The sequence below is a fragment of the Arachis stenosperma genome, chromosome 8 (assembly GCF_014773155.1).
Source record: "Arachis stenosperma cultivar V10309 chromosome 8, arast.V10309.gnm1.PFL2, whole genome shotgun sequence".
In the NCBI taxonomy this organism is placed as follows: domain Eukaryota; kingdom Viridiplantae; phylum Streptophyta; class Magnoliopsida; order Fabales; family Fabaceae; genus Arachis; species Arachis stenosperma.
In genome coordinates this window covers 6,747,547-6,775,395 of record NC_080384.1, presented here as the reverse complement: position 1 = coordinate 6,775,395, position 27,849 = coordinate 6,747,547, and the positions used below count along the sequence as shown (strand labels likewise).

The 27,849-nt window shown below is 33.5% G+C and overlaps 2 protein-coding genes across 2 annotated transcripts; both read right to left on the bottom strand.

The window, feature by feature from the left end:
• Positions 1 to 5,320: 5,320 nt before the first annotated feature.
• On the bottom strand, positions 5,321 to 9,031 carry LOC130946709 (uncharacterized). Its single transcript, XM_057875545.1, has 6 exons — positions 8,817 to 9,031; positions 8,698 to 8,729; positions 7,144 to 7,332; positions 6,463 to 6,510; positions 5,793 to 5,857; positions 5,321 to 5,716 (listed from the first exon to the last, which is right to left on the bottom strand). Exons 1-6 carry the CDS (start codon positions 8,900 to 8,902, stop codon positions 5,612 to 5,614), a joined length of 525 nt encoding a protein of 174 aa, XP_057731528.1. The 5' UTR covers positions 8,903 to 9,031; the 3' UTR covers positions 5,321 to 5,611.
• A 4,062-nt stretch (positions 9,032 to 13,093) lies between these two features.
• LOC130945296 (zinc finger BED domain-containing protein RICESLEEPER 2-like) lies at positions 13,094 to 14,650 on the bottom strand. The gene is made up of 3 exons (XM_057874028.1): positions 13,681 to 14,650; positions 13,286 to 13,480; positions 13,094 to 13,197 (listed from the first exon to the last, which is right to left on the bottom strand). The coding sequence occupies exons 1-3, from the start codon at positions 14,648 to 14,650 to the stop codon at positions 13,094 to 13,096; spliced, it is 1,269 nt and encodes a 422-aa protein (XP_057730011.1).
• Positions 14,651 to 27,849: the final 13,199 nt, after the last annotated feature.

Sequence of the window (27,849 nt, the reverse complement as noted above, 5' to 3'; positions counted from 1 at the left end):
AGTGTTGAATGGTAGAATAGATTCCAGGATCCCAAACTCTACTTGTACACCCGTCTTTGTCTTGATCTGCATTTTTTCAGCCGGGTGATAAGTAATCTGAATTCTCACTGCAATGACCAAACAGCTTCCGAGATCCTTCCAATTGAGCTTGACACCAATTCCTGCACCTCAAATTGAAGTGCGAAACTTCATTGAATCTTGCATACCAGCGTTGAGTGCGAGTCATTTTCCTTTTTCTCTTAAAGCCGCAAAGAGCTCTAAGTTGGCCATCTATCTCAAGCAAACCATATTCAAGTGGAAAATTAAAGATAAAGGACAAGGATTTTACCCACTTGAAGTTTGTGTTGGGTGGTAGTGGCCTTGGGATCAGCGTTTTCAGTGGTTCTGCAAGCTCTACTCCCTTGTGGTCTTCTGTGAATTCCTCCACTTCTTGGCAATTTTCTTCCAATTCAACCATGTCTTGATCAAATTCACTGATATCTTCCTCATCACTTGAGTCATAATTGGGAGGTTGAGAAAAGTCGACCTCTGCATCATCTTCGTATTCACTTGGGGAAGATTCTTCTGTCTCAAGGAATTCACTTGCGGATGCAAGTTCAATACCAAGAGAACTCAACTTGTGATCATCATTATCAAGGAAACATGTGTCTCGGGTAATTCCGTCTAGTTCTCCATAAGATACCTGCTTTGGGAGTTGTGCACTATCCTCCTTAGCATCGATTGTAGCGTCCTTGACGGAATTCTCCACAACTCTAGATTTAGGTGGCGGTTCAGCATCTCCTAAATCTTCAACCAACTCTTCTTCTTCTACAATGACAGCGTCCTCTACTTGTTCTAGTACGAAGTTATGCTCTATGCTGTCCACTAGAGTTTCTAGTGTCTTCTTCACGCTACGTTCTTCATTAGATTCTCCACATGAAGCCATGGGAGTCTGTTGAGTGTCTGAATGTCTGGAAGATAATTGATTTATTGCTTGCTCCAGTTGATGAACGGTTGCATTAAATTGGTCTACTGATTTTTCGAAGCGAACATGTGATTCTTGGCTTGATGGATATGGACATGGCGCATAGGAGAGTGGTGGTTCTTGGGAGTAATTGGATTGGCATTGGAGTGGATAAGGATCATGTGGTAGTGAATGGTGAAAAGAAGCTTGTGAGTGTGGTGGTTCGAAGTTATGTTGAGAGGATGGTCTCTGAACACAGGGTGGGGCTTGTTGGTAGCTACGAGGCGGTCCACCAAATCTATCAGTTGGGCATGCATTGTAGAATGGTATTTGTCCATGATATCTAGGAGGATGTTGTTGCCTAAAGGGGTGATCATATCCTCGTGGCTCCATCCATCTTTGATTGCTTAGACCTTGATGCATAGTCCTGTTATAGCTTCCATTCCTTGCAACAAAATTAGAACTAAACTCAAAGTGAGAGGGGTGAAAATTCATAGTAGTTATCAGAAATGAGGAGGGAAGAGAAGAAACAAATAAACAAGTAAAAGAAAAATATTTACAATAACCAATAATAAGGCACACGTTTGCAATTCTCCGGCAACGGCACCATTTTGACGTTAGGATTTTTGCTAGTAAAGAATTTTGTAAAAATATAGCCGCATTGTGAGTATAGATTCTAAACCAACAAAAAATCCCTTCGTACAAACGTTTGGTTGTCACAAGTAACAAACCTAATAAAATTTATAACCGAAGTATTCAAACCTCGGGTCGTCTTCTCAAAGAATTGCAGGGAAGTATGAATTATTATTGGTTATGCAAACCAGTGTTTTTGGGTTTGAAAAGGTTTTTGAATAAGAGAAATAAATTGCAGAAATTAATAAATTAATAACTAGTACAACTCTTGGCAAGGTATGAAAACTGGAAGTCCTATCCCAGTTATCCTTATCAATTGTGATGAGAATTGGATTTTTCTCCTACTAAGTTAACCTCTAACTATGAAGGTAAGTCAAGTGGATGGAATAAGTTTGGTTCCTCAGGTCCTAGTCTTTCCTTGGAAAAGGCTAGAGTTATTGGAACTCGAATTAATTCTTGAAGAATTCCAATTTTCAATCAAAAATGAGTTTGACAACTCAAGAGTTACCAATTAATCAATTAAAGCCAAGAATATAAAAAGCTAAATTGAAATCATAAATATCTGGAGTACCTCAAATTGAATGGAGATGTCAATTCTAACATGAAAAAGTTCATAAGCCAATTGGGCAACATAAATCAGATACAAATAAAAGCATCAGAGTAAATAAAAATAGAAGAGAAACATAAATTATTGAATCTGGTATGAAAAAACAATCTTAATCCTAATAGAAATCTTAATCCTAAATCCTAAGAGTGTTTAAAAAGAAAAAAATAATTTTAAAAAATGACTCAAATTTTCAAATACTTAATAATTTTAATTCAAGTTAAAAAATTATAAATTGGCAAAAGATTTTAGTCAAATGACTATCGTTATAATATAAGACTAATATAATGTAACGTACTAATTAATATAATAAGAATATAATTTTGTTATTGGTATTTATATTTTTGTATTTATTTATTTTATATATTATTTTATTATAATTTTAATTATTTTAATTAAACAGCAATTGAATCTTTTGAACTAGTAACTAAAACAACAGTTTTATGACCGATTTAATTGTCAAAACCTTATTAGCAACCATTCTATTGTTCTGTCACTTAATGGTGCTTCGCATGTGTGTGTAGGATTTAGGAAATTGTCATTGCCGAAGATACAAGCACCGCAATTGCGTTCAGACAAAAAAATAAGGTGAGAGGGAAAAATCTTGAGGACCTTCGATGAACCTTATTTAATGTAAAAGATATAGCAGGAGTTAAATCTTAAAATAGTTTTTGAAATTAATATTGTGCACTAAAATTATTCATGAGATTTTAATCGCATTAATTATATTTTTAAGATTGACAAAAATTTATCATGTTAGTTCCTTACCTATCTTTCATTAATGAGGTGATGACATGGCTTGATAACATGGATTATTAATGACATGTGTCATTCTATAGTTTAGCCACGTGTAATAATATGATGCTGTGGTGATCAGTGATACGTGGCATGTTGATGTGGATGGTTGTACTACGTGTCATAATGTTATTCGATCACGTGTCGCAACAGTATTAGTCTATGTATCGTTCATTATGTCATCATTATAGATGCACCAAATTAGTCTCTCACTTCAAATTAAGTAGCTTATTTTAATCCCTGAAATTAAATGTTGTGCACCAAACTAATCCCTTCACAAGTTTTTTCTCATTTTTTTTAAATTTAAAATTTTTAATATCTTAGATACACTAATTTCAATTCTATTTTTTCATAAATCGTTTAAATACAAGTGCTTTCATAAAAAATTTTAAATTTTTTTTCTATAATAATTTAACAATAGTAAATTTTGTAATATATAAGTATGTTATTATAAAAAAATTATATGATTGATTAGACACATCTTTTCATAAAAAATGTGTTTTTTTATAAATATGTTATTATAAAAGAAGAATTATATGATTGATTAGACACATTTTCATAAAAAAACATGTGTTTTTAACAAGAAATCGATAATTAAAATAAATATTTTTTTATTCTTGTGAAATACACATTTCCATTGTGTGTAAATGGATTAGACTAAAGGCACTTCAAGCACCCTCACTACCATCTCCAACCTCTTCAGTCTAGACGAAAGTGGTCGGAAATGGTAGTGAGAGAGTTTGAAATGCATTCACGTCAACTCTAAGACGACAGTTAGGGGTATTCGCAAGAGAAAACATATTTTATAAAAGCACTTGTATTTGAATAATATGTGAAAAAATATAATTGAAATTGATACATTTAATGATATTGAGAATTTTAAATTTATAGAAAAAAGGAGAAAAAACTGGTGAAAATACTAGTTTGGTGCACGACATTCAATTTCAGAGACTAAAATGAGTCGTTTAATGCAAAGTGAGCGAGTAATTTAGTGCATCTAGAATAATGACATAATGGACGATGCGTGGATGAATATTGTTGCGACATGTGGCCAAATAGCATTGTGACACGTGACACAACCTTCCACATCAGTATGCCACGTGTCATTGATCACCACATCATCATACAATTACACGTGGCCAAATTATGAAGTGACACGTGTCACAAACAACCCACGTCATCAAGTCATGTCATCACGTCGTTAATGGAAATTAGGTCAGGACTAACATAGTACACTTTTGTCAATCTCAGTGACGTAATTTGTGCAATTAGTATCTCATGGAGGATTTTAGTGCACGACGCCGATTTCAAAAAATATTTTTTTAATAAAAAAATGTTTTTATAACTTTAAGGTCAGATACCTAATTACAAATTTAAAATTGGTGTAGAGACCTAACCAAAAACCCTTCAAAGTGGTAAAAACCTAATTGTAAATGATTAATCTCTACATACAAGTGTTTTGTGCTTACAAGCTTTACAAGCTTGAAGAAAATGAAACCCACTAAACATGTTGCTTATGTTACGTGCCTTTTTAACAGACTTTTAAATCAACTCAAATAAATTAACGCGTAAATATATAAATTGCATTTTTCAAAAGATTTCGTTTCTTGCCAAATTTGTTGAATCTCCTTCGTGCGTTCTCTCTTTGCCTTTTCATTCGTTGTTTTACCTGCGTTTATCACTGGTTTCTTCTTCGTACGTGCATTTTCTCTCTCTATATTCTTGCTTTGTTTTTTTTCAATTTCATGTTTTTTGAAATCAAGTTTTGAAATCGTTTTGAAGATAATAGAACTTCAGAAATACACCCAAACGATTATAGAAATGATTATAGAAATACACCAAAAGGATTTAAAAAATACACCCAAACATGGGGGAAACAGTATATTTCTTTTTAAAATCTTTTAATGTTTTGCTAGTTAAGGATGAGGCACATGACAGAAACAATCTAAAAAAAAAATCCTAAAAGAACAGTAAAATAGTATCTTGAATAATATTTCTTCATTTTTTTTTTGTGATTTTTTATGGAGATTTGTATCTTTTCTTCTTGATTTCTTCTACTTTTCGCGAGGAGTTGAAATGTTTCTGCAGAATCGTAGTTTGTTTCGAACGTCGCTTGAATCTTGATGGTTTGCGTTTTGATTAAGGAAGAAGAGGAAAAATGCGGCATCATGAACGTGTTGTAGAAGGGTGATTAAGGCGTGCGTTGGACGCTCGATTCTAAAGGAGTGGTGCGCGTGTTTTTTTTTTTTAGATTTGGACCAACTTGTTTAACTTGTAAGCAAAAAAGACTTGTATGTGTGACAAACGTGAATTGTAAATTTGAGAAAACCTCTAGACTTGGGGAATAATTTAATTCATATTATATTGAAGTTGAACTTCTCTGTTGCTTACGTTATACAGCGAAAAGTCAAAAACGACGGAACTCATTCTTCGAAGGCATAGTAAATATGAATCCTGAATGGAATTTACAGAGTGGCGCATAGATTCTTATATCATCCAGCTACATATACCGCGAAACATGTAAACAGTTTGGTAATTCACATGTTATCGTCACAGTCACAAACAAGATATACCTGAGCCGCCAAGTGCTCTTAAGGGATCCAGTCTACTACTTATTAAATGATCCAAGTCAGCCATCACGGGCTGAAACCAGGATTAGGATTTGCACGATGCATTTGGCGGCGAAGTTCTCCCAGGAAGTCCAGCTGTGAACCAAAAGATGAAGGACCTGGGGACATAATCTGAAAGGAAATATACCAAGATATCAATTGATGACTGGACGGACGGATGGATGGATGAGATTAGTACAAAGCTTACCTGATGAGGGAGTCTGAACTGAGTCCACACTGACGATGTAGCACCCGAATACATTTCTGGCTTTTCTGATATATCAAAGTTGGAAGAAATGAAAATTAGAAAGCAACATCACATGGCCATACTACTTGGTTTGTATACAGAAGTAGAACATAAACTGATTATCACTTGATCTTACCGAGGAATTGTCCAGATTATAGATGCTCACAAAAGCGACAAAAATGCATAAACAAAATATGGAAATATAGAAAACCAAAAGAAAGAGATAACACCTAGAGGCTGCTTAAAGAGGAATTCTTCAATTAAATAATAATGAATATCCATCACTTAATGAATCCTCAGCATGAACTACACCTTGTTATTGGCATGCTGTATTTCTCCTAACAAGGGTAGCCAATACAACACATACGACTATGCGATTTTTGGGGCAATAAATACATTAAACTCACAAGACACTGCCTGCCAAATTTGCTAAAAAGAATCGGTCTATTACAGTAGTTAGTCCTAGTCATTTCATAATTTCGCTTATGATTGAGTTCAATTCATGCAAAACTTATGATTGCAAGACTGGGATTTACTCAACTAGTTTGAGTTCCATATCATCAAATATTAGAAACAGTAGAAAACATTCATAAAAGGAAAAGCTTGTCAGCATTGAAGGTTGCCAACTCACCAGATGAATCTTTGGCATTATTGTATGACTGTATTGCAGCTGACCAACCTGGAAAAAATTACAGCCAACGAATAACAAGTACTGTTAACCAAGGATATGGACATAGTGTACTCATAAAACTAAATGAACAAATCTTGCCTATTCGAAACCTCACCACCACCAGACATTTCTTTCCTCCTCCCTTTCCCTTTGTAATCCAATAAATTTATATTACGTATCATGGACAAATGAATCATAGAACTTTTAATGTCAAGAAGAAGAAGAAAGATATGCAAATGGGCCCATGTATGCATAAACCATAGGGTTGACAGCTTAAATCAAAGTATATATTCAATATCCACAAAGCAATTTCTAGATTTCTTTGCCTATGCAGTTGTTAAGTGAAAACCATAAACCATCTTGAAGGAACTAACTCAATGGGATGGCAATAGCACTTCCAAAATCCACAAGAATGAATGAGCAAAATTATTAGATAAAACTTGAAATCGATAACTTTAAATCCGAGCATCTCAAAGCAATGTATGCCAATTGAAGCTGAATGTCATTTCTTAAAGGATTATTCTAATAACCTATTATTCTAATAACCTAAGGAATATAGAAAGCACAACATTAAACGAATATGCAATTAATCAACACACACAAGTCCACAGGAAAAGTACTGAGAACAAGATGTAAACATACGATCGTTAAGAAGCTGGGAAGCAGCACTGCAGCTACACCCTTCTAGAGCTATGAATCTTGAATAATGATTCTCATTAACAAGACTGTAGCCACCAATATCTCCCTGATCTGGAACATGAGCATTTCTTGGCAAAGCATTTTGATTCTTTTCTGAATCATTTCCTGCACTGTTTCCTCGATCAAGCCGATCTAACAGGAGCCAATCAACATCTATAAATTATAAAGAAACCAAACAAAACCAGAACTGGAAGCAAATACATTGTGAGGTCTGCATTTCTCAGAAAATAAAAATGAATTACATACACTGAAGACTGTAACTAACGCTAGTAATTCTCCTTGTTAAGACTTTTGTTCTTTACACCACTAAAAGTAAGTACCTTAATGCAGGAATTTCAAAGGAAACCACAGCTACTAGAAAGGGAAGCATTTGTCACTGACAATATAATGCCTAGGTCAATTTCTTCCTCTATAATCCAAATAAATTTGATCTTTCAATTTTATCAAATGCACAGAACTTTCTATGGTACAAAGCATTAAATATTCACCAGAAGTTGTGGTTTATTTCTGGTTTGATTATACACGAATTCTTTGAAAACCTAAAAATTCTAACTTTAAGACCTAAAGGTATTGTTTACAGCAGCCACTGGTTTCCCATTGATATTTTGTACTAACTGCAAATTGACCATCCCTCAATATGACTTCATTAACACAATTTTACAAGCCTGAATACAACAACAAAACCCGAATTATAGACCTCCTTTTCTCGAATATCAGAGACATCAAACTCATTTGACAGGTAGAATCTATATTCATCCCCAACTATTTAATCAGGATGGTTAATTGTAGAAATATTTCTTTAGGAAAGGTCAAGAGGTCAAGTAGCTAAAGTAGCAACTGACTTTTTCTTTCTTTTCTTTTCGTTTGCGGTACTGAGAAATCAAGCAAAAGAACAGTTGGTGAAATTTGACAACAAAAACTCCAGTTTCACGTTGAAAATATATGTATCTACAATAAAAACACTCTTTTTTATGTTTCATTTCTTGTGTACTCTGGAATGAAGCCGAACATAATTTACAAATGGAAAAGAAAGATCATAAAATATCATGTTAAGAAATTCTAAAATGCTACAAGGGAATCACTCTGGCACAAAAATGATAATTCTGGTGAGATTTTGTTACTGGTTAAACTCAGTCTTTGGGCCGTGACTTTGTCCTGATTTTGCTTCCGTAACTTGTTTCATGGATATATAACCAGTAAGTTTTTTTTTCTTTTTTTTTTTTTGTATAAAAAAGAGATGCGTGTCTGAAGAAAAAAAAGAAAAGGGAGTCCTTTTATGGTGTTGATGGAGATGATGGTCCATGGAAAGCAGGGCAAATGAGAGGGAAGGAACTATGATCTGGATTCAGGAGGTAAAATGGGAAGGAATTAAGGTATGTGCATAATTAGAATGAAGGGGCTATCTAGGCTACAATTTCGATGAGATGAGCTGGTTTAGGAGGAATTCAAATGACATAAATAAAAGCAATGAAGAATGGGGAGAAGGAGTGAACTAACCAGAAGACTTGCGCCTGTTGGTAGAACGGTTCCTGAAAGAAGAATGAGTAGAAATGAGATGGGAAAAGAAAAGGGAAACGGAAGAGGATTCGGATTCGGATTCGGATAATCAATAACACCTCTGATTAGGAGGAGCGTAGCGCTTGACCACAGTGCCCGATTCCGCTGCTTGGGGTAATATCGCTGCCTGAGCGTTGTCCAGCATCTCTCCCTCTTTCTCCAACCACTCTCTCCTTTAGAGGGTTGGAGCAACAATGATTCAATGAATAACCCAACTCAGATTTGATTGAGAGAGCGAGCCAAGATCTTCCATTGACCTGTCTAATATATCTCTCAATTACTAGTAACTAGTCACTATTCACTAATTACTATAATATAACCAAGGGCTCTTAAGACTTAGTACTTGTTTGTAAGTTATTATTTTGATAAAATAAGATTTTTTAATAAAAAATGATTTTTTTTAATTTTTAGTGTATTTGGCAAATTTTTAGTAGTAAAAATACTAAAAAAATTAGAAAAACATCTTTTTTTTAAAAAGCTGTAATTTATATCTTTTTTTTAAAAGATTTTTTTTTAAAAAAAAGATATTTTTTATATAACAAATAAATAAAAAAATACTTTTATATTGTTATACCCAAACATAATTGATAAATAAAAAGATCTTTTGTATGAGATATCCAAACATAAAATTATTTTTACTTTTTTATAAGATTTTTTAAAAAAAGATAATTCAAAAAAAGATATTTTCTTAAAAACTCACCCAAACAAGCCCTTAATTTTTAAAAAATATCTTTTTTTAAATCATATTTTTAAAATATTTTTTATACAAATAAAAATAATTTTATATTTAAATATTTCTTATAAAAAAATTTTTTATTTATAAATTATGTTTGAATAAAATAAAATAAAAATATTTTTTTCATTTATTATGTAAAAATATTTTTTTTAAGAAAAAATATTTTTTATAAAAATATAAATTGTAATTTTTTAAAAAAATATTTTTTTATTATTAAAAATTTGCTAAACATATTAAAAAATAAAAAAAATCTTTGTACATTAAAAAAAATCTTTTTTTTTATCAATTTAATGACTTCCAAATTAACATCAACATAACATCAATACCACTTTGTACAAGACTACAAGCTGTGGATAAAATGAGCCAAAATAATTGTGTATTAGAAATATCATTTTTATAATGAGTGAATTTCATTTAATAAAAAATTCCAAAAACCAGTGATTTTAATAAATATAGCAATATTAATATATTAATAAAAAATATAATTCCATTTTTCTATAATAAATTTTAAAAAGATAAATGAGTATAGAGTAAATTTTTTATTATATTAAAATTAAATTTATATTAAGATGTTAACATATAAAATAATTAATTTTATTTTTTATTATTTCACATAAAGTTATATTATATTATACTAAAATAAAATCATGTTAAATAATTATTGTTATTAAAAATATCTTTAGATATCATAAATTTATAATTTTTATTTTTTAAAGAAATTAGTATAAATTTAAAAGATGATGTAACTCTCTCTCTCTCTCAAATATAACATAAATTATCTTAATTTTGCCCTTAAACCATTATATATAATTAGATTAAAATAGATTAGATCTTAATAATTTAGGTCGTTATATTTTTTTCTAATTTTTCATTTTTATAAAAATAGATGTTTACTTTTATTTCGAAAAGTAGAAATATTATTGATGATTTTCTATTTATTTTTTTCAAAATGTAAATAAAAGAATACAAAAAGTGTTTTTAGAAAAAACTGAATAAAATAACAGGTCTAACCTTTTCATATATATATATATATATATATATATATATATATATATATATATATATATATATAATATTTTAGATAAAAAATATATTTACTAACATTTAGACAAAAAATTATATTATATAATATTATTTTTAGTAAAAATAGACATTTAATATGTTTTTGTACGTTATAGTGGAACGTAATATTTTAATATAATTTTTAAAATTAACAAAAATTTTAAGCAAAATAATTAATCTTAATAAATAAAAAAATATTTGTTATACACTTACATGTTTTGTGTATATTTATTTAAAAACAGAAAGTTATCTCTATTATTATAAAATATTATATATAAAAAATATTTATTTATTTATTTATGTACTAATATTTTTTATTTATTGAAATTAATTAAGAGAAATGAAGGCAACACTTTTTTATCAACATTAATTAAGATTTTAAATTTGGAATTTATGATTTAAAATTTAGTACAAAAATACTTTTGTCAATTAAGTGGTGAAAAAAATATATAATAAATTTTGTTGGTCATATAAAATTAGTCATTAATTAATACTTGTATTCTATAAAATTTAATCATTTATAAAATTTAGTCATTAATTAATATTTTTTTTATCAAGTGAATTGGACAATTCCAATTCTAAATATTACACTCATATTTCATACACTTATACAATACACTTACACACATTACGAGCACTATGGATTTTTAAATAACGTCCGGTCTCAGTTGGAATTTAGTAGTCGTTCCGTATAACCTCGGCTCGACTCATGTAAGTCCGTAAATTATATTGATTGATCCATTTATTTTTTGTTTGTTCATAGATATTAATTTTTTGGTCCAAATTGTTTATGACCAGTCCGACCTATTATACGAGTTATGCAGTTTATATTTTAATTTTCAAATATTTTTGGATAAAAATTTAATTCGACGTATAAAAAATTTAGAAAAGCATTTTTAAATAAAAAATCTTAAACAAACAAAACTTTAGCAGATAATTTGGATTTTTTGGTTGGATGAAAAAAATATTAAAATAATGCTAAATTTTTAAAAGAATTAATAAGAAAAAAAATAAATGACCCATTTGTTTAAGCCAAAATACAAATGGACATCATTTTAAAAATAAAAATCTATTTATTTAAGTGGATAAACAGTCCTCCGAGATGGATTCAACGAATTTTGAATGCTCCACACAAATTGTTTAAGAGTTTGTGTTGGGTAAGCTTTTATAAAAAAAATCTTTTTTAAGTGATTTTTTGTTTAAGATTAAAAAAAATAAAAATAATTTTATATTTAAATATTTTATGTAAAAAAGTATTTTTTTATCTAACAATTATATTTGGTTACGACGATATAAAAATATTTTATTTGTTATTTTATAATTTTAAAAATATTTTTTAAGTAAATAAAATTTTTAAAAAAATTATAAATTGTAGTTTCTAAAAAAATAATTTTAAAATTTTTGTAGTACTCTTACTTTTACTATTAACGGGGATGAAAATGAATCGAGTTGAGTTGAGTTTTGGATTTGACGAGTCTAATCTCTATTGTAAAATGTAAATAGATGACCCAAATCTAAACTTGTTGTTTCTCATAGTTTTTTTATTCCAGACACTAGTCTGGTCTATTTAAAACTCAATAAGTCTATAGTCTATTTAAAAAGTCTATTTTATGAATTAGAATTTAAAAAAATAAATATAAAAAAATTTAAATTAACATTAAATACATTCTAAAATTTATAATTTATAATTTATAAAACATAATTCAATTATATACTAATAGTTAATCACATGCCATGACCATAGTTATAATTTATAAAAAAAATTTAATAAAAAAATATAATTTTAACTAGTCTTGACTATTTTTTTAGTTTTATTTCGTGTTCAATATAAATAAATAGTTAAAAGTTTAAACTAAAAATAATTTATTTTTTAAAAAAAAATATATTTATTCGCAGACTTTTTTTTTTTTAAATTTATCATCTAACCTTTTTAATTAATAAACTTTGTAAAAAGGTGATTTCTATGTAGCAAGGAACTATTGACTAAAAATGGCTAAATTTTGAGCCAATAATAGCTTATTGACACGTGTTTAATGGCATTATTTTGATAGGGTGGATTAGTAGGGGTGTCAGGTGGGGAAACCCACCCCGCCCCGCTCTGCCGGAAGTCCGCTCTCTAGCGGGCTGGCCCGTCCCGCCCCGCCTATTCAGGCGATCCCAAAATCCTAGCCCGCCCCGCCTAATGGCGGGCTGGCGGGCTGGCGGGCTAAGCCCGCCTAATTAGTTTTTTTTTTTAATAAGAACAAATATCTTCTATTTAAATCAATATAAATCGGGCTAAGCCCGCCTAATTAATTGTTTTTTTTATAAGAACATATCTAATATCTTCTATTTAAATCAATATAAATACAAATATTAAATATAAATAGTCTTCAAAGGATATAAATAGTCTTCAAAATAAATAAACATAATCCAATTATTCAAAATACTCAAGTCATAGTTATAAATAGTCTCATAGACAAAATAAATATATAATCCAAAGTCCAAAAACATAATTATAAATAGTCTTCAAAGCAAATTAAACTTAATTCAATACACTTAATTTTCATCTTCATCTTCATATAAGTCAATAACATCATTGGAACCGACTCCTGAAGAATAGCCTTCTACTTTTGCAATATCTTCCTGATCTTTATCTTCCTCTAGAAAAAAGTAAATAAATATATTAGCAAAATAGTACATAATAATGTTTAAAATCACTCAAGTATGTATGTCATAAATATAATATACCAAAATCATCATATCCACGTATCCAATTTCTGGTGCAAATCACCGCTTCAACATTATCTGACAACAAACGACTTCTATACTTATTCAAAACATGAGAATCCATGCTAAATGCAGATTCTGAAGCCACGGTAGTAACAGGAATGCTCAACAAATCTCGTGCCATTAGTGATAGTGTTGGAAAACGATGATGGTTGTCTTTCCACCATTGCAAAACATCAATGATTGCATCATTGCAAAATAATGTTGCCTCACTCAAATAAATATCCAGTTAGTTCTTTCCACTTTTCACTTCAGCTTCTTGATTACAGGACATCAAATCCTTTGCATTACAAACAATATATGAATCAAAAAGCATGAAAAATAAAAAATACATATAATCAAGTAGATAAAAATACTTACACCAACAATTTTAATAAGCTGAGTTCCAATTGCAGAAGATGTTGCTTGAGAAAAATTTCTTGAAAGTTGGGAAGAACTCTCTACAGTTGTAGAGAAATTTTGGTCATAAACCTCAAAAAGCTTGTATAACTTACTCTTCACATGCTCCACTTTGTCTTTAGCACTAATAGGATCAATCTCATTATAGCAATGAATCAAAGTGTTGAGTTTAAATCTAAGATCAAGAACTGCCCCAAATGCAAGAACAACACTGTATTCTTCCCAATATTTCTTGAACTTAATCATCATTTTTTCTCCCATGTTCCTTATAAGCACTTCATCATTCTTCAAACTATTCATTAAAATCAGCTGGATTTGCCAAACTTGTAAAAAATACAAGTTGGATGTTGGGTAAGAAGTTCCAGACATCAACTTGGTAGTTTCGTAAAATGGTAACAAGAAATCACATATCTTTTCAGTTCTTCTCCACTCATATGATGAAGGACAATACTCCCTAAACCCAACTTCTTTTACTTTATACATTTCAAAAGCTTTCTTATAAGGAATAGCACTTGCAAGCATTGCATAAAGTGAATTCCACCTAGTAGGAACATCTAAACATAATGCAGTCGTATACTCAAGTCCCTCAATATCTTCAAAACATTCTTTAAACTTAACCATTCGACTTTCAGATTTTCTCAGAAACTTAATACCCTCTCTAATCTTACACACTGCAACACCACATATTTTCATTCCATCTTGGACAATAAGATTTAAAATATGAGCAGAGCAACGAACATGAAAGAATTCACCACCACACAACAATGAACCATGCACATCCAAAGTACTTTTCAAGTGTTCAACACAAGTATCATTAGAAGAAGCATTATCCAAAGTAATGGAAAAAATCTTTTTATCAACTTTCCACTCAGTCAAAAGCGTAAAGATTTTAGAAGACAATTCAAATCCTATGTGAGGAGGAGGCATATGACAAAAATTGAGAATTTTACTCTGTAATTTTCAGTTCTCATCAACAAAATGTGCAGTCAAACATATAAACCCCTCATTGGTACTGGAAGTCCAAAGATCAGATGTTAAGCAAATTCTATTTGGAATGGAAACTAAAATTTTTTTTTAAGTTTCGCAGCTTCTCTCTTGTGGACTTTCACTATGTCAGCCTTAACCGTATTCCTAGAAGGAAGTTTCAAAGTTGGACTAATATATTTCACCCAATTTCTAAATCTCCTATCATCAACCATATTAAAAGGCTTATCCCCAGCAACTACATACCCAGCAAACATATCTCTAGCCACTCCTGAATCAATCTTAAGTGAACCCATTTTAAGTTGCAATTCTGCTATAGTCTGACCAATATCTTCATGCTTAATTTGAGTACAACTATCAAGATGCCGTTTTATAGTAGAAGTGCCATATCGCTTACCTCCAGTTTTAAACACTTTCTTGCATCCTTTACACTCAGCACGTTCTACTCCATCCTTATCTGGACCGAGCTTTTTGAAAAAATTCTAAACATCAGAGGTTGCTGGTCTCAGCCTTTTTGAACTAGGTTCATCAACCTCGACCGGAGCAGCCTCAGAACCAACTCCAGTAGTAACAAGGTTACTCACAGTTTCAGAATTCATATTTCCTGAAATAAAAGTAAATGTAAATTGTTTATATGAACTAGGATTTTCAACCATTAGCAAATCATACAAAAAACAGCAAACAATTTCTGAATTCGCATCAGATTCAAGTATTCAGCCAAATATCAACCATAATCAAAACTCAACCATTAAGAAACAACATAAAAAATAAGAAACAATTTCTGAATCTGCATCAGATTTAACCAAATAGGCAAAACTCAACCATTATCAACCATCATCAAAACTCAACCATAATCAGATTTAACCAAATATCAACCATCATCAAAACTCAACCATAATCAGATTTAACCAAATATCAACCATAATCAAAACTCAACCATTATCAAACAACACAAAAAATAAGAAACAATTTTTGAATCTGCATCAGATTTAACCAAATAGGCAAAACTCAACCATCATCAACCATCATTAAAACTCAACCATAATCAGATTTAACCAAATATCAACCATAATCAAAACTCAACCATTATCAACCATCATCAAAACTCAACCATAATCAGATTTAACCAAATATCAACCATAATCAAAACTCAACCATTATCAAACAACACAAAAAATAAGAAATAATTTCTGAATCTGCATCAGATTAACCAAATAGGCAAAACTCAACCATTATTAACCATCATCAAAACTCAACCATAATCAGATTTAACCAAATATCAACTATAATCAAAACTCAACCAAATATCAACCCTAATTTTCCTATATCAAACAGCAGTCACAAAACACAACAAACAAACCTAAATTGATGAATCTCAAACCCTAAGCCAGAAAACTTACCAGAGGAGACGAGGACCAGGACAGAGCCACAGATGAGGCGAGGAGCAGCTGTGACGGAGAGCGAGACCAGCAGAGTCAGAGGACAAGACCCAGAAGCCCAGGACCGAGACCAATAGGCAGCAGCGACGACGGCCAGATGGAGCAGCAGCGGTGGCTATAAACCTGTAGGCCACGACGACCAAAGATCGACGGTGAGGAAACTGACTCCGACTCAGCGACCGTCAGGGACTCAGGGGTGAGGACGGAACTATGAAGTTCGAGCTGAGGTGAGAGACTGAGAGTGACGATGAGGGACAATGGAAGTGAGAGACTGAGAGTGACGGTGAGGGGCTGAGGATGACCGAGTGAGAGACTGAGAGTGACGGTGAGGAACTGACGGTAAGGAACTGACGGTGACTCGGTGAGGAACGCAGGAACTGAGGAACTGAGGCCGTCGAGGAGTGGCTGAGTGACGACAAACTGAGGAGTGGCTGAGTGAGGAAGCCTGGAATTAGGGATTAGGTCTTGGCTCTTAGGGTTGGGGATTCATTAGGCCATTAGGGTTTCGGCCGTTTGGCTGGGGAAATGGGGAATGGTGATTGGGTCGGGTCGGGTAGGGAGTGGCCGAGTGGGTGAGTTCATGGGTAATGGGCCTAATGGGTTCAGCACTTCAGCAAAAAAAAAAGTGTCAGCCCGCCGGGGAAGCCCGCCCCGCCCCGCCAAAGCCCGACAAAGCCCACGGTTTAAACGATTTGGGTTAGGCGGGCTTTTGTCTTTCGGCGGTCCTAATTTTCCAGCCCAGCCCGCCTTTTTTGGCGGGTTACGCGGGCCGGTCCGGCGGGTTTAGGCCCGTTTGCCACCCCTAAGGCACCAATAGCTTAACCCTTTAGATATATGCATGTGATGCTTTTGTACAAGGATATACTTGGATGAATAGATTCTAAGGAGTGCTTCATCTCTTCATAACTTAGATTAACTAACCCGGAATTATCAACCAAAAGTCCAATATCAAGAGCAACCGTGTTACAAAGCATTTAGCAACCGAAAGAGGTGCTGGACACCAATGTCTTAAGGATTGAATTGCAAGTCATGTGCATGTGGTGTGTTGTCTGGAGGAGAGGCTTGAGTCAGTAAGTCCTAAGGGGTGCTTCAAACCTAACACCTTAAACCAACTGGTTCGGGAGTGTTCATTGAAAGTTTACCATAAAGAGTTGCCTTGACACAGAGCACTAAGCTTCAATAAAGGAATAAGCCTCTAGTAAGGAGAAAAAGAAAACAAAAAGTTCAAATCAAGGATCAAAGAATAAAAGGGTCTCACAGAAGCAGCAGAGTTAATACCCAAGAGAATGCTAGAACCTAGAAGCCAATAAAACTATGAACCTTAGTGTCATGCATGAAATTGAAACCTCACGAACCAGGATTAAAGATCTCTTAATAAGGACTCATACTTCTTTATGTTTTCATGCATTATTCTTATGTTTTATCACTTGCTTGGGGACAAGCAAGATTTAAGTTTGGTGTTGTGATGGCAAGGCATCTTGGCTAGTTTCACAAGCCATTTTTAACATGTTTTAAGTTAGTTTCATGCATTATCTTCATCAATAAAATAGCATTTGGATGAGTTATCTATGCATGCTTTGATTCATCAAACATTAATAAATTATAATCATTTTCATGAGATTTATGCAAGAACTAATTGATGCATTGAATGATGAAATATATTGTGATTATAGCAAAGCTTTGATGTATTTGTTTGATTGATGACAGGCAAAGAAAAAGCAAAGGAAGGCAAGAAGGTGCTGGCATTAATCGAAAAGTTAACCCACTAACGTTAGTGTCAACGTGCTCAAATGAAGGAGGAGCTAGCTTTAGTGGCAAAGTTAGCCCACTAACGCCAGTGTTAACGTTACCAACGAAGGAAAACAAGGTGGCATTAGTGGCAAAGTTAGCCCACTAATGCCAGTGCCAACGCTGCCCAATGAAGAAGCTGGCGTTAGTGGCAAGGTTAGCACATTAACGCCAGTGCTAACGTTACTCAAGAGGAAGGCAGCGTTAGTGGCAAAAGTTAGCTCACTAACACCATGGACAACGTTACCCAAGGAAGAAGGAGGTAGCGTTAGTGCGTTAACGCCACCAAGGTTAACACACTAACGTCTTCGATCAAGACACGAGTTGGGGTTGGAAGAATTGGCTAATGTGCATACACACGGAGCAGTGCACGTGCGCATCAGAGGAAAATTGGTCTGTGTGCGTACACATGAAGCAGTGTGCGTACGCACACGAGGCAAAACTTACAAGGATGTGCACGCACGAGTCAACCTACGAACGCAAAACAGGCGGTAGTGTTAGTGGCAGCGTTAGCACACTATCGCCAGTACCAACGCTAGTTCCAAGGGCTCGCGTGCAAAGTATAAAGGCATTAGTGAGTTAAAGTTACCCCACTAATGCCAGCGTTAACGTCGGAAAGGATCTGAGTAACTTCTAACCTACTTCAACTAAGGCCAAGGGCCCACATCCAAGTACTTGAAGACTCATTTGAAGATCAGAAGAGTAGTATATAAAGGAAGAGTTTTGAACTTAGAAAGGATGATCGGATCAGAGGATCGAGATTGGAGATCCGAATTGGGAAACTCTGACTACTTTTCTTTCTTCTTTTTAGTTACTTTTAGTTTTCATGTACTTTATTTTGCTTCCTGAGATTTTCGAGAGCGATGATGAACTAAACCCCACATCATTAGCGGGAGGAGCTCTATTGTAATTCAAATGAATTAACGCAATTCTTCCTCTTCTTCTCAATCCGCTTGTTGTAGCTAAGGGAAAGCTTTTGTGCTTCATAGATCCATTCACTACCGGAAGGGGTTTGCATCTACTTGAATCTCTATGCGAGCCTTGGAAAAGGGATCATATGATTCAGTTTGAACCTTCTCCCTCATAACTCTTTTGATCAACACATTCTTAGTTGGTAGGTGACATATAACCTCTTTGAATTGAGATCCTAAGGGTTGTATGGCTTATGGATTAGAAATTTGTACTTAACCTCTTCTCATGAACAATTAGATCAAGGAATTGGCAATTGATTGTGTTAAGAGAAATTGGGTTGCCAAGGAATTAGAACTCAATTATTTACAATCCGCCATAGATCTACTTCATATGATTGAGAATAAAGTTGAGACCCATTGATTCATGAAGGATTATAATATCTCCAATCCCTAATGAATCTCACCCATTGTTTCTCTTCCTTTCAATTACTTTAAATTTCTTGTTATCTTTGATTCCCAACACCTAGAACCCATTTACATTTCATGAAATTTATCTTTCATTGCTATTTACAATCTTGCTCTTACTTACTTTTCATTTAAGTTTCAGCTCTTTAGTTTATTGTCATTTAAGTTTCTGCTATTTACCTTTCATAATTTACTTTCAGCTCTCTAGTTTTCAGCAATTTAATTTTAGTATATTTACTTTCTTTGTCAATTACAATTTTGTTCACTCAATTACACAAAATCATCAAATATTTGCTTGACTCGATAAATCACCTAACTAAAGTTGATTAATCTATCAATCCCTGTGGGATCGACCTTACTTAACAGTGACTTATTACTTGGCGATTTGGTACACTTGACGAAGGAATTTATGTTATGCAAATTTTCAATCATCAGTGTTACATCAAGGGTAGATTGTTGATGCTACCATGACTTTGTTAAGGTTGATACTGAGTTTAGTTTGCAGTTGTCGCTGTTGCCGCAAGTCAAAAGAAAAAAGGGATTATCGTGGTTAATTCCTACAAGTTCAACTAATCGAGGTAGGAGGATATTTTTTAAGTTAAAATTTTTAAATTTTGGAATGACTATAAAGTTCATTTCATAATTGCAAATATGTTAGATTAATTGAGAATGGTTAGTTGATGTGATTACTCTGAATTGTGATTGAAGTTGTTGATTGTTGTGATAAGTTGATTGAGATTCTGATCATGAATAAATTAATTTGGATTGTTTGTTCTTGAATTGGTTATTTAACACATCTCAACAGCTATGAAATTGACTTGTGACTGGTTAGAGTTGATTTTTATAGTTGTTAGAAGATTGGAAATTAAGACGTTGAAACTTTCCCTTGAAAATCTGATTTTCTAAATAATGTAGTAACTCTAAAAACCAACCAGTAACTCGACAGTGATCAAAACTATAAGGGGTTAAAAACTAAGTAAACTATAATAATTGTAGTGGTTAGGATTTAATTTTGAGAGGTGGGTATTACTTGGAGAATTAGTTATGAATTTTCAAAGTTGGACTGCAAAATCCAATTTTCTGCATTACCTTTAAACGAAGTCAGCAACTTTGAAAGCTATAACTAATTTTGTGATGATCAGAATTGCGTAGGACTAAGAATGGGTTAAACTTGGGAATATATGGAGCTGGACTAGGAAAGTTAATGCCTTTTTGTTAAGTATGTAATTTATGGTAAATTTTTGAATCGTGGTGGTCAAATCTGATTTTTCTGTAGAACTTTCAAAATGACAGTAACTTGTTTACTCTGCAGAAAATTCTCCAATTCGAATTTTAAAATGGAACCAATTTTACGTGAAAGTTTGATATTATTAGTTTAACGTCGTCAACTTTCAGAACTGTTAGAGTTGTGGTTTTAAAAATATGTTTGAAATATGATATATTATGCAGTAAAAATCAGGTTCTGTTTTCTAAGTCTGTAACTTTGTAAACCAACAACTTGTAATCTTGGATGAATATTGAGGTGAACAATATTGGTGATGTAAATCGAGTATTTCTAATATATGCGAATTAAATTTCAAGGCTGTATATTTTTTAATGAATGAGTTATGGAACTTGGAAGAGGTTGTGTTTCATGGATTTTAAAACAGAACTCTCCAAAAAATTATTCAACTTCCAATCCACATAACTTCTTCATTAAAAATAGTATGACCTAAAACCAATTGAAAAAGAAACCTAAATGAGTCTACCTAAACAATATTAAGTTCTAAGATCATTAGATTTAATCTAAATTTTATATGAAAATTTGAAAATTGAGCATTGCACATGTTTTTTGTTTTTTAAACACTGTAGAGCAGTCATAGTTTTTCCTCTATTTTTAAAGCTAGAGTAATCGAAAAATTATGGTTTTTAGTATGTTAGAAAGATTAGTTCGAGATGGTTGCTTGAACATAAAGTTTGTGCAGTTTCGAGTTTATTTGTTATTTTAAAAACGGAATAGAAATTCAGTCGCCGAGGTTGATTTGGTAACGGCCTCTGGTATGGGATTTAAAAATACCTTTTTATGTTATTATCAGATATTTTTGAGAATATTAAAGTAAGAAATTGTTGTAATACTTTTAAATAGTCTTTTGAGGAAGAGATAATTGAATTATGTTTGAGGTTTAGCAAAGTATAAAAAATCAAACTAGTTAAATATAGACTTAATGAATCTATGCTTGGAACATATTAGTTACTCATACAATTTAAGTAACTTTTAAGTTATAGAGAAACTGGAACAAATTATAATGTAAGCGATAAAAAGAAAATTTTTGCCTTAATAAAGGCCGAGTGAGAAAAATAAAATCTAAATGAGAATAATAATTGATGATGAACAATGAAAAATATTGAAATGATTGTTTACCTGCTAAAAATGAGCAGAGATAAATGTTTAAAGATGAATACGAGCTAAGTTGACTGTCTACTGTTGGAACCGAGCAATGATGTGATAATTCTACTGAAAAAGTTGCTTTCCAAGGATACAACGGCCAGTTTATATTGATGGTTGCACCTGTAAGGTGGTGTCCTTACATCATGACATACAATAGCTAGAGAGAGCTAGGGGTCGAAACAAGTCAGGTCAGGCCAGACTTTGCTCTTAACAGGTCTGGCCTGTCATGTAGTTAATTAGTCTAAGTCTGGCCTGCAACCTGCTATAGACTTTTTTTAAGTACAAAGCCTAGCCTATTAAAAGGTCTGAAATTTTTTTAACAAAAATAAAAATATTATTTTAAAAAAATTTAAAAAATATTTATATATAATATGTCATATTTAATATTTATAAGAATTTTTAAAATTTAAAGTATTTAAAATATAAAAAAGTATATTTAATAAAACACAATAAATTTAAAATATCTCATAATTTTGTTAATAAAAAAATTATTTATATATTTAAATATATTTTAATAGGCCGAGACAGGTCTGACAGGCAAACAAGACTAATTAGTGAATCTGAGTCTGACCTATTAATATATTAAGGTTTTTATAAGAGCTTGAACCTGTGCCTATTTTATAACAGGCCAGGTCAGACCAGCCCAAACATAGGCCAAGCTGTAGGCTCTTAGCAGGCCGCCTGACCTTATTCCACCCCTAAAGAGAGCTGCACTATAAGGCAAGGATGCTTATAGAGGATATGTTCGGCATTCAACGGCTAGGAAAAGCCACACCTGTAAGGCAAGGTCGCTCAGAGGTTAATGCCAACTGGAAGGCCATATCCGAAACTAGTACCAGGTAGTAACAGGAGCGAGTAGAAATCAACAGATAAGCTTATTACCTTCACAAAGGCTAGACATTCATTATATGCATTTGTATGTGTTGTTTGAGTGTACCTATACTATATATTGCTTTATTTATATTATTTTACTGTTTGATTGATGGGTGCATTGTTTATCTGCAATGTCTGATTTGCTTGTGTATGCGTTTTACTTTTGTATTGGACGTTGTTTTTAACCAGAAAGAATTTATGAAAAATATAACTCAAAGCAGATAACCAACTTTTTTATGTAACTTCAAAGTGTTTTATGGAACTAATGAAACTAAATATTGTTGAACAAAATTAACTATTTGCGCTTTATTCTTTATTTTCGCGGCATTCTCTACCTCTACTGAGAACTTGTGGTTTGGTTCCCACCCCCAAAATTTTCACTCTTTCAGTGACACAGGCCTGAAGACTCAATATGAAGTTGCGGACGATTGATTAGTAGACTTTATTTATGATTCAAGTTGTGTTCATAGAGTCCCTCACTCTTATTGCTTAAGATTTTATTTTATAAAGAGGGGTAGGTGTAGTATGTTGAATCTGAATTTTATTTTTAGATTTACTTGTATAAGATTTATTATTGATAGTATTTATGTGATTATTATTAATTGAAAATCTTTGATATTTGACTTTAAAGAATAAAAACAATTTTTTTTAGCGTTTTCTTAAAACTGAAATACGTTATTGAAATAAAGGCTCACTAATTAAGTAGTTAATATTAGAAAAGGTTACGTAATATTCTTTCTAATAGAAATACCATAACTTAAGCAAGGTATTTTGTTGGAAGGGATGTCACATTGTTCATTGACTTCTATAGGGATCAAGGCTTCTATGCCATAAGAAACTCGAAAAGGAGATTCTCCAATTGTTGAGTGGGAAGTTGTCCGATACACCCATAAGACTTGAATGAGCTCGTTAGCCCATGCTCTATTTGCATCTTGTAGTCGGCGCTTCAACCCAGCCAATATGACTTTATTTGCAGCTTCTATTAGTCCATTGGCTTTAGGGTGTTCTACCGACGTGAACTGGTGGTTAATTTTAAGGCTTGCCACCAGAGTTCTAAATGCTAAATCAGTGAATTGAGTTCCATTGCCTGTGGTGATGAAGAGTGAAACTCCAAACTGGGTAAAAATGCTCTTGTAGAGAAACTTCCGACTTCTTTGAGCTGTAATGGTTGCTAGAGGTTCTACCACGATCCACTTAGTGAAATAATCAATCCCAACTATAAGGTACTTTACCTACCCGGATGCCTATGAAAATGTACCGAGGAGGTCTAAATCCCATTTTACAAATGGCCAAGGTGAGGTCATGCAAATGAGCTCTTCTGGAGGTGCCACATGGAAGTTAGCATGGTTTGGTAGGGCGGACATTTTTTGGACGAAGTCGGCTGCCTCTCTTTGCATGGTCGGCCAAAAGAAGCCAGCTCGAATCACTTTCTTAGCTAGTGATCGTTCTCCTAAATGTTTTTCGCATATGCCGCTGTGGACTTTCTCTAAGACTACTTTAGTCTTGGAGGCTAGGACGCACTTTAATAGAGGTGTAGATACTCCTCTTCTATAGAGGATGTTGTGAATCAAGGTGTAGTTTTGTACTTCCCTTTCTTCTTTAGGGATGATATCAAATTTAATGTATTCGATAATGGGGGTCATCCAAACCAAACCTAGATTGGAGATAGCCATTGTTCCTGACTTGTCAACTTCTTTGGCCACTGATAGTGTGTGAAGTGTTTCCTGGATCAGGCTTCTAATGTTGCCCCCTGGCTTAGTGCTGGCCAACTTGAAAAGGGCATCAGCTCAAATATTTAATTCCCAAGCTATATGTCGGATCTTTGCTTCATGAAATTGAGCCAATTGTTCCAGTGTTTCTTTCAAATACTTCTTCATGTTGGGATCTTTAGCCTGGTAAGTTCCATTTACTTGAGAGGTTATTACTTGAGAATTTCTAAACACGATCAACCTTACCGCCCCAACCTTTTTGTTTAGCTTCAAGCCAACAAGTAATGCTTCATACTTTGCTTGATTGTTGGAGGCCAAAAACTCAAATTTCAATGAAAGTTCTATCCGAGTTCCTTTTTCATTCTCCATAATGACTCCTGCTCCACTTCCAGTTTCATTGGATGATCCATCTACATATAAATTATAGGTTGTAGAACTTTCCTAGGTTTCTGTGTACTCGGCTACAAAGTCGACCAGATATTGCGATTTTTTATTGTTATCTGAGTTTCATACCGTAAGTCGAATTCAGATAGCTCTATTGCCAATTCTAGCATCCGACTTGCAGTATTTGTCTTTTGGAGGATATCCTTCATAAGTTGGTTAATTCAGACTTTCATGGTATGAGCTTGGATATAAGGTCGGAGCCTTTTGGAAGTGAGCACAAGGGCATAAGCGAACTTCCCTATTTTTTGATAGTTTAGTTCTATCCCTTGTAGAGCCTTGCTAACAAAATAAATTAGTTGTTGTCCATTCTCATCATCTCGGACTAAAGCTGAGGCTATGGCCTTATTTGCAACTATTGAGTACAATATGAGCTCTTTCTATGGAACAAGTTAGGTGAGGATTGGTAGTTGACTCAGGAAGCTTTTGAATTCTTGAAAAGCTTGCTCACGTTCCTGAGTCCATTCGAATTCACACCATTTTTTGAGTATTGAGAACAAGGGTAGAGACTTCAAGGCTGATCCCACCAAGAATATAGATAAGGCTGCTAATCTTCCATTCAATTGTTAGATTTCCTTGAGACAAGTCGGACTTTTCATCTCGAGTATTGCTTTACATTTGTCTAGGTTGGCTTTAATGCCCCTTTGGGTGAGCATGAAGTCCAAGAACTTCCCGGCCTCCACTGCAAACGTGCACTTTGAGGGATTTAGTCTCATCCCATGTTTTCTTATTGCGTTGAATACCTCAACTAAGTCAGACAAGAGATTAGTGTCTTCCTTTATTTTTAACGAGCATATGATCAATGTAGACCTTCATTAATTTTTCGAGGTGGGATGAAAACACCTTATTCATTAGCTATTGATAGGTGACTCTAGCATTTTTAAATCCAAAAGGCATTACTACATAACAGTAGTTGACTGTTAGAGTGATGAAGGAGGTTTTCTCTTGGTCCGACTTGTACATCAGGATCTAGTTATATCCTGAGTATGCGTCCATAAAAGACAAGTATCGATATCCTGAAACTGAATCCGCCAAGGTATCAATGCTGGGAAGTCGGTATGGGTCTTTAGGACAGGTTTTATTGTGGTCAGTATAATCGACAAACATTTTTCAGTTCCTATTTTATTTTTTCACGAGTATTACATTAATCAACCACAAAGGGTATTTTACCCCCCTTATGCACCTGACTTCTAATAATACTTGAACTTGTTCTTCAATGACTTGTGCTCTTTCAAGGACAAGCTTTCGTCGCTTTTGTTGAACAGGTCGTGAGCCAAGATAGAGAGTGAGCTTGTGACTCATAAGGTCGGGGTGTATCCTAAGCATGGCAAAGAGATCAAAATTTTGTTGTAAGCGCTTAAGGAGGTCTACCTTCATCTCTTTATCCAAGTTAGCCCCTATGCTTGTTGTTTTCTCTGCTTGTTCTCCGATTTGAACCACTTCGCTCTGTCCACTAGATTGTGATCGTAGTTCTTCTCATGCTCGGACACCACCAAGTTCAATGGTGTTGACTTCTTATTCCTTAATGCTTCCCTGTAGATTCAAGATTTCATTATAGCATTTTCGCGCTAACTTCTAATCTCCTCTTATGGTAGCGATTCCCTCTAAAGTCAAAAATTTCATACAGAGATGAAGAGTGAAAACGACCACAGCTAGTCAATTCAAAGTGGTCTGACCTATTAATGCATTGTAGGTTGATGCCACAATGACCACAACGTAGTCTATATTCAAAATTCTAGACTTCACACCTTCACCAAAAGTGGTGTGCAAGGGGACGAAACCGAGAGGTCGGATAGGCGTGTCTCCTAACTTGAAAAGATTGTCAAGTAGGCTCTCAGCTCTTTCTCTTTTAACCCGAGCTTGTCAAAAGCAGGCTTGAATAATATGGCGGCCAAGCTCCCCTAATCTACCAGAGTTCTGTGGATGTTTGCATTGGAGGGTATCATTGTAATCATAATAAGATCGTCATGACTAGGGGTTACTCTTTGAGCATCTTCTTTGGTGAATGAGATTGTGGGTAAATTGGAAACTTCGTATTCTTCATCAACTTAGTAGACTTTTTTTATATGTCTTTTGGGAGAAGACTTGGTTACCTTTCCTCCTGCAAATCCCCCAACTATCATGTGGATGTGCCTATCAGGGATTTGTGGTAGCCGATCTCGTCGACCCTTGTCTTCTTCACCTCTCTTCCTTTTTTTCGGATCGTACGAACTTTCTTTGAGGTACTTTTTAACCGATCTTCTCTGACTAGTTTTTTTATCACATTTTTCAAGTCATAGCAATCAATGGTGGAATACCCATATTTGTGATACTCACAGTAAGCAGGGTGTAGTTAAGGTATCTTCGAGGCTTATCTGAGCTATATTCATCCTTTTTCTTTGCATCCTTATCTTTATCCCAAATTTGGTAAAGAAGGTTTTGCCTTGGAATTGGTTCTCTAAGTCGAAAATTCTCTTCCATGTTGATATATTTTTCCATCCGTTCTTGTACTTCGTACAAAGAGGTCAGATGTCGCTTTGATATGGATTGAGAAAATAGTCCTTCTTTGAGATCATTAACTAACCTCATTATTACTGCTTCTTGAGGTAAATTCTAAATTTTCAAGAAAGTTTTGTTGAATCTTTCCATATAAGCTCGAGTGTTTCTCCAACCTTTTGTTTGACCGCTAGGAGACTTGTAACGTGCTTGACTTTATCTTTTTGAATGGAAAATCGGGCGAGAAACTTCCTTGCGAGATCGTCGAAACAAGTCACCGACCTAGATAGTAAGCTATCAAACTACTTCATTGCCACTTTAGTTAACGTTGTCGGAAAAGCTTTGCAACAGGTAGCATCGGACGCATCGGCCAAAAATATATCTGACTTTTAAAATTACTGATATGATGTCTTGAGTCGGTTGTTCCATCATAGAAGTCCATGTCAGGACTTTTAAAGTTCCTGGGAACCCTAGTGCGCATGATCTCTTCTATGAATGAATCTTTTTCCACCAAAATGATTTTCCTTCCTATATGCATGATTGCTCCGATTTCGTAGGTCTGCTTCTAATTTCAATTTTTTTTCTAATTCTCTTTGACGTTGTACTTCTCTTC

Bases quoted from the DNA above. Each gene is read 5' to 3' on its own strand.
- LOC130945296 (XM_057874028.1), bottom strand. From the start codon at position 14,650: ATGCCTCCTCCTCACATAGGATTTGAATTGTCTTCTAAAATCTTTACG. The intron at 13,481-13,680 runs GTATTTTTATCT...AATGGTGGAAAG, and splicing joins TATTAAAATTGTTGGTGTAA to ACAACCATCATCGTTTTCCA. The intron at 13,198-13,285 runs GTATATTATATT...ACTTTTTTCTAG, and splicing joins ACGTGGATATGATGATTTTG to AGGAAGATAAAGATCAGGAA.
- LOC130946709 (XM_057875545.1), bottom strand. From the start codon at position 8,902: ATGCTGGACAACGCTCAGGCAGCGATATTACCCCAAGCAGCGGAATCG. The intron at 7,333-8,697 runs GTTAGTTCACTC...GGCTCCTGTTAG, and splicing joins CAACAGGCGCAAGTCTTCTG to ATCGGCTTGATCGAGGAAAC. The intron at 6,511-7,143 runs GTATGTTTACAT...AATTTTTTCCAG, and splicing joins TTCCCAGCTTCTTAACGATC to GTTGGTCAGCTGCAATACAG.